The 6,601-nt window shown below is 39.5% G+C and overlaps 1 protein-coding gene across 1 annotated transcript; it reads right to left on the bottom strand.

The window, feature by feature from the left end:
* Nucleotides 1-1,156: 1,156 nt before the first annotated feature.
* Nucleotides 1,157-5,221, bottom strand: barx1 (BARX homeobox 1). The gene is made up of 4 exons (XM_029502440.1): nucleotides 4,544-5,221; nucleotides 3,202-3,496; nucleotides 2,747-2,831; nucleotides 1,157-2,349 (listed from the first exon to the last, which is right to left on the bottom strand). The coding sequence occupies exons 1-4, from the start codon at nucleotides 4,746-4,748 to the stop codon at nucleotides 2,182-2,184; spliced, it is 753 nt and encodes a 250-aa protein (XP_029358300.1). The 5' UTR covers nucleotides 4,749-5,221; the 3' UTR covers nucleotides 1,157-2,181.
* Between the last annotated feature and the right edge of the window lie 1,380 nt (nucleotides 5,222-6,601).

Here is a 6,601-nt window from a genome sequence, read left to right as displayed (position 1 = left end):
TAAACTTTCATTATGAGCTGTTGGCTGTTTAAACTCATTCGAATATGTAACTTAAATATATTTTTTTTGGTTGAAGAATATAATGTGTATCTGAGGGTGCGCAAAAAACAAAAACAAATAAACATACAAACAAACAAAAAAAATCTGTGAATCTGAAGTGATAAGCTGCTGTCAGAGAGTGCATTGCATTTCTATAGAGGAGATGAATCATATTTGTGATAGACTGTTGACGACGGTGCGAGGTAACTGCGGCTACATCTGGGGCTCCATACCGCATCCATGCAGCCACCGCAGTCTTTCTCTCATATAATGAGACAAGGGGCTTTAGAGGCCACAATAAAAATACGAGCATATTTAAAAATATAGCCTATGTAAAAAAAAAATTAATTACATTTTTGGATCGGAAATGTCATATTTTAAAAAAATCCCCTCTTTGTATCGCAACACTTTTGGGTTATTACTTCAACTCAAACCTTCAAGTTTTCCAAGTCCATCATTACTTCAGTTTATCAAACTCTCAGAACCGCGTCACCGGAGACCTGAACCTGGATCCGCTTTAATCTACGTGTCTACAAAGAACAACTCTCCTGACACATCTACAAGTTGAAGATAAAAGCAAACAAAAAAACCTGCAATAATAATAATGAAGCCTAACGGGCTTATATAGCTGTTGTTGAGTCTATTTTATTTACTTCAGTGCCGCGAGTATAAAAAATCTGTACAAAATGACAAAAAACAAATAAACAAAGTCTGACACACACGACGCATACTTAACAAGCAGATAATACAGATAACCCTAATGATAAAGATATTAGATAACTAAAACTAGATGGTCCTTCAGTTTTCACTGAGCTTTAACACATCTGGTAGAAGATGATATTCCCACCGTCTAAACTCTGTCACTTCGATTCAGTTGTCATCAAAAAATATGATTTAATATTCTAATAATTATCAGTAATTGTTTAAGCCAATGCTCTTTAGTGACTATAATGAAATGTCTAGGTGAATCTGCTGTTAAAATTTCAACACAGCTTCACGAAATGTAGCTACTCGTGAAAAAATAAGAAAAATATAAAAACCCTGAGACAGCAAGAATGATTTATTCATAGCAAATTATGAATAAATCAAACAAACACAAGAAAGGAAAAGCAGAAGAAATAAGCACAAACACACAAATCACTGAGAATAAGCTGTTCTACAGCTTATATAATAACTGCAAAAGATGGTGATGATGATGGTAATAAGATGAAGAATACTGTGGTTATTGTAGGCTGTACCATGAAGAAACATTTCTCACACCAATTAACTGGGTTTTGGTTAAGTCACCAAAAAAAGCTAATAAATGACCACATATACACAATTAGTTTCTTCCTTTTCAACAGCAAAAAAAACAAAAAAACAAAGCGAAATAAGATTAAAATTGATGGAAATATATTTTAATTTTTTGCTTCCTTCATTTAAACTAATTGCAATCAACAGTTGATTCAGTGTGAAATCTAAAGTTCCTGTAAAATCTAATGATAATGAAGTTCAGCTCGATGAAATTGTTGGACATCCAACCTAATTTTTCTCATACACACTGGAGAGCAACCTGTTATTTACTTGGATACATGAGTTGTGTGCATTATGACTTCATACCCCACAAGATACCAACACGGCACTCACTTATTGTGAAGGTATGTAACCACTTTGGCCATGTGAACGTGTCTGTGTGAGACTGACGATCCCACAAACTTTCAATATGATCTTCACCTGCTCTGCTCACACAGTGAATTCAAAGCTTATCACACGCCTGTGTCCCTCATAATAAACACAGAACAGTGTTAGTGAAAATATATTTAATAATTAAACATAGCACAGTTACACAAAAAGGAATGCAAAACAGATGAGTGAGTTGATCCTTAGAATATAAAGTGTGGACCTACTGCAAAAAGTTGACTCTCCTCCTCACCAGCAGCAAGTTCATCACAAGGGAATGCATGGTACGGCTATGACAAAGACACATGGCAGTTGGAAGATGTTGCCTTGTACAGTTTTGGACAGTGCTTCCAAGTCTTTGCTTTGCACGCAAACATAAGCAAACACCTTCATGCCATCATGGGGTCCGGCGAGGTCCCAAGGATGCACAGTGTTATGGAAGTTAAGCAATAGGAGCCAGAGTATTTGAAGGCCGAGACTGGGTCACTCCTCCTGAGTGTTCTCTAAGTGAGAGCTGGAGCCTTCAGACTGGTGGTCAGCGTCAGTTCCAGATCTCTCCTGCTCAGAGAGCTGTTCACTGCTGGGGATGGAGTTTTTCTTCGGGCGGCCTTTTGGTTTAGTTGGCGATTCTAGGCCTCCTCCTTGCAACACCTGCAACATGATCAGGAAAGGTTCAGTTGCACACTGTGGTGCTGAATGTACTCTGCTGTACTAGTGGCCAGCAATGGAAAACGCCAATACAGACAAATAATATACTGAATAAATAAAATCATATATAATTCATTGTACACCAACATTGGCTATATAACAAGGATTGCAAACAATCAAAACTATTCTAGCTTTCGTTTATTTAATCTGAGTACAGAACACTTTGTAGAACCCAGGGTTGGTAAACCATCTTCTGTGCAGGTGAAAGTGTTGATGGTTACAACTAACCCCATCCTCTCAACTAAAATAAAATTGCCAGAGAAATCTTTTGTATCAAGCATCATCATCACCATGGTTATGGCCATTATGATTAAAATATTGATTTGGAAAAATTACTCACAATTTTCTTCCACTTCATCCTTCTGTTCTGGTACCATGTTTTGACCTGCAGCTGACTCAGACCCAGAGACTCAGCCAGATCTATTCTGTTGTAACAACAAGACCACACATCAAACATCAGACCACAACTCATATGAACCAAGATCAGATAAGGTCGATGACTTATGTTGGAGTATAACACCTTTTACAGTTTGGAGAGATAATCAATCAATAATTATACCAAATAACATCCAAGTCTTAGTAATATCAATTTACAAGAGGAACAGGGGCACAGGCTTAGCCTGCATCACAATATAAACATATGTGTGTGTGTGTGTGTGTTTTTGTGAAAATGGACAAATAGACGTTTGGGGTTTTTTGATTTTTTTTTTTTTAGTTAGTTTGTTTTATTTTTTGTACTACAGAAAACTTGAGTAGTTATTCAAATTAATATCTATCCAACCACCCAGAACGCACCTGTCAGGCGTGGATAGGTACTTTTGCTTCTCGAAGCGTTTCTCCAGGCCCATGAGCTGCAACTCGGTGAACACGGTGCGGCTCCGTCGACCTTTCTTCGTTTTGCTGACTCCATCGGCTCCATGCTCCAGCTTCCCACGGAGTTGCAGGTCCAACGGCAGGTGGTGAGACGACGCCGCGCCGACCTGCAGACCCGGAGCGGCGGACAGCAGAGCGGGGCCGAGTGGGGAGCCGAGCGAGCAGGACAGCGGGGACATGGGGAACTTTAGGAGGGTCGTCTGGTCTGTTTTTAACACTGAGAACAGCAAGAGGAGAACTAATGAAGCAACGTAAAAGGACATTGGCTCCATGCAGCCGAATACAAAGTTAGAAATTCAGTAAAACGTTCAACATAAAGCATGCACACTGCACTGATCCGAGGTGTATGTCCTCAGACATCAAACCAAACAGGCCTACAGTAAAACAGACGCAGTGTACAACCACAGCTGACACAATGTATAACGGAACCACTTTTGATGCTTTTATACTAAATATGACCATGTAATTAGACAGAGCATCGACCCGGGACCTCATTGGTCTAATGGGGCTCAAAAATTTGATTAAAAGCCAATTTATCAGTCCTGTTCCAATATCTAATCAGATTCAGATTCAAAATTTTGAAATCCAATAAAATCCAGCGGCTGGACTCATGAATCATTGTTAAATAAACCAAAGCCCGATGCTCAGTATCTATATTTTAATGGAAATGAAACACATGTCAAAAGTCATCTCTATGTAAAACACTTGGAGTTTCAGTTGATAATCAGATACACATTTCATCCAGAAAGGTCTGCGTAATGGCCTACATTCTAAGGACATAACAAACTTTGGCCGCAAAAAGTATTCTCCTTTTCTGCCGGATCATGAATAAATACTGCAACATCTGCAGCTCATGAAGGATTTTTCCTTCAAAGAGATGGCAGAAAAACAGCCCGTAAGAAAATCCTAATTTTACACGAGGACAGATAACACTTGGAAACATTAAAATGGGATAGTTAACATATTTGGGATAATTTCTTGGATAAAGATAAAACACTTCCACTTCCACTGATTTAAAGGTTAAGTTATTTATTATTATTTTGTTACTTGGTTCTTACTTTTTTCTTTCTTTGTTCTTTTTTTGTTGTCGCTCAAAAATGAAAAAAAAAAATCTTACTCCACCTGTTGACTCTATTTGCAATTTATTTTCAAGCCTTTTTAATCAATTTGATCATTAATAATAATCATTTAGGATAATTCTTTGTTATTGCAGGTTATCTGCAGCATGAAATGGGTCAAATGTGTTCTCCGTCCTCTCTCTTACCGAGTTGATTGTGGAAAGGCCGGGCGGACAGCAGAGCTTGGACTCCGAATTTGAGGAGTTCTCCGGTCGGGGCCGACGCTTTGTGCTCTGGGTGATCGGTCAGGATCTCCTCAATCATGAAACTCCTGTACCGGTGTGTCCTGTGATCGGGCTGAATTTCCGGAGGATAGTAATGAGCCCCCATGTCCAAAGGATGCTGCATCATGTGGCCGTGAGGTCTCTGAAACAGGCACCAAGCGCTCACACCAGTTCCCGCCGGCCTCAGTGGCCCTGACCGGCTGTCATATTCCCTGTGCGCTGCCTCTACAGTCCGGAGTTCGATGCTGACGCTCAGAGATCCGTAGCTTCTGGCGTAAATCAAACAACAAGCACAGTTGCTACTTTTGTGTTCTTCTGTGTTTTTTAGGCGCTACTTCAGATCAGCTTTGGTTCTTCTTGGAGACCGAGAGGAAAACTTTGACCATAATCTGTCTTTTCTCATGCCCCCTCCAAGCACGCGTGTGCGCGTGTGCGTGCGTGTACTTCAGTGTGTTTGAGAGAGCCAAGCAGGTCGGACCTATTTGTCAGCTGCGCAGCGCCTCACCTTGGCAGTGGGCTGAGAACTAAGTTTTGGGATTTATGAGGTCGTCATGGCTCCTCCTCTTCTCAGGGCTTGTCTCCTTTCTCTCAGCTGAATTTACATGCAAAGCTACTCGAGTCCTCCATGGATTGATCTCCATAAGTGAAGAAAATAAGGATCTTAAAGGATGGACTATTTAAAAAGCCCACACTTAGAGGACGTTAGACCACGATGATGATGGTGTTGGTGGTGATGCACTGGAGCAGTTACTGCAAGATAGAAATCTCAGGTTAGAGGCTAACTTTAATATTAAAATAGGTATAAGGAAGTTAATGTTTTTCCGAGAAAGTCATCAAGGACTCCTCATTCTGCTACAGTGTCTGTTCCAACATAGTGTATTATAGTGTAATCGTGGTGTTTTGCCGAATCCTGACAGACTATTTATACCTCGGCCTATGGCAGCCACAGTTCCCGCCCTCAGGCTGGTCAGACCCAGAGAAAAACCTCCGAGGCGTCACAGACAGAAATGTATCTTTCAAGAGGTCATATCAGAGCTCAGATCATTGATTGGATATGTTCCCTCTGCGGTTATTTCGCCCATAGCTTGTGAAATAGCTCCCACAGTGCCGCGAAAAGCCCACGCATCTGTATTCAACCTCTGATTGTCAGAGTAGGAGCTTTGCTTTCATTTATTGACTCCTTAAAATACATAGCAGATTTAGTTTGAAAGCTGTGTTTAAAATATGTCACAACAAACTTTAGGAGCAAAACAACAGCAAAATTTAGATAACAGAGCTTAAATTAATCAAAACTACCAAATTTATTTCAACAAACTAAAATGGATTTAATAACTTAAAGTCACACGAGCTTTTAGAAAGCAATAACAGCAGTGTAAGATTGTATTTTTTTTTCTAGGTGAATTAGTAAGTCTTATTAGTAAGAATTAGAATTAGTAAGTCAAATTCCACAGGTAAAAAACAGCATCTAAATTTAGTTTTGTTACCACATCGAGCAAATTTGTCTTGGACAAAGTTCTGTTTCTGTCTAACACTAACATACAAAAAACAAATACAGAAAAATGATAAATTTGATTTGAAATAAAAATATAGAAAAATAAAGATCCTGCAGCTTTCAGTTGAGCTGTCTTTGGTCTTCTCAGTGCAGAAGTAACAGTGTTGAGTTGCTCAGTATACCTGCAGCCTGATGATCAGATTTGTTGGAACATGGCTCTATCTGGTGGTAAACTTTCAAACTGCAATGACCATCAGTACCTGTGTCTGTCATCAGCTACTGTGCTCGCATTTGCACACTATGTACACTTTAATCACAGAGTTCCTCATGTCTGTCCGTTCACAGTTTATAGAGATTTATTTTTTTCTGTAAACGAGTTAAACCATGCTAAATGAGGATGCCTTTGAAACAACACCAACTGAACATAATAAATGGCATATATGTAGGGGCTGTGGTGCCATTGTTATCTAGGTGTAGTCACTATCTGT

This window comes from Echeneis naucrates, chromosome 5 (assembly GCF_900963305.1).
Source record: "Echeneis naucrates chromosome 5, fEcheNa1.1, whole genome shotgun sequence".
In the NCBI taxonomy this organism is placed as follows: domain Eukaryota; kingdom Metazoa; phylum Chordata; class Actinopteri; order Carangiformes; family Echeneidae; genus Echeneis; species Echeneis naucrates.
Note: the sequence above shows the minus strand (reverse complement) of the source record. Positions and strands in the feature narration are given on the sequence as shown.

Bases quoted from the DNA above. Each gene is read 5' to 3' on its own strand.
- barx1 (XM_029502440.1), bottom strand. From the start codon at position 4,748: ATGATGCAGCATCCTTTGGACATGGGGGCTCATTACTATCCTCCGGAA. The intron at 2,832-3,201 runs GTGCGTTCTGGG...TTGTTACAACAG, and splicing joins TACCTATCCACGCCTGACAG to AATAGATCTGGCTGAGTCTC. The intron at 2,350-2,746 runs GTGAGTAATTTT...ATCATGTTGCAG, and splicing joins GGATGAAGTGGAAGAAAATT to GTGTTGCAAGGAGGAGGCCT.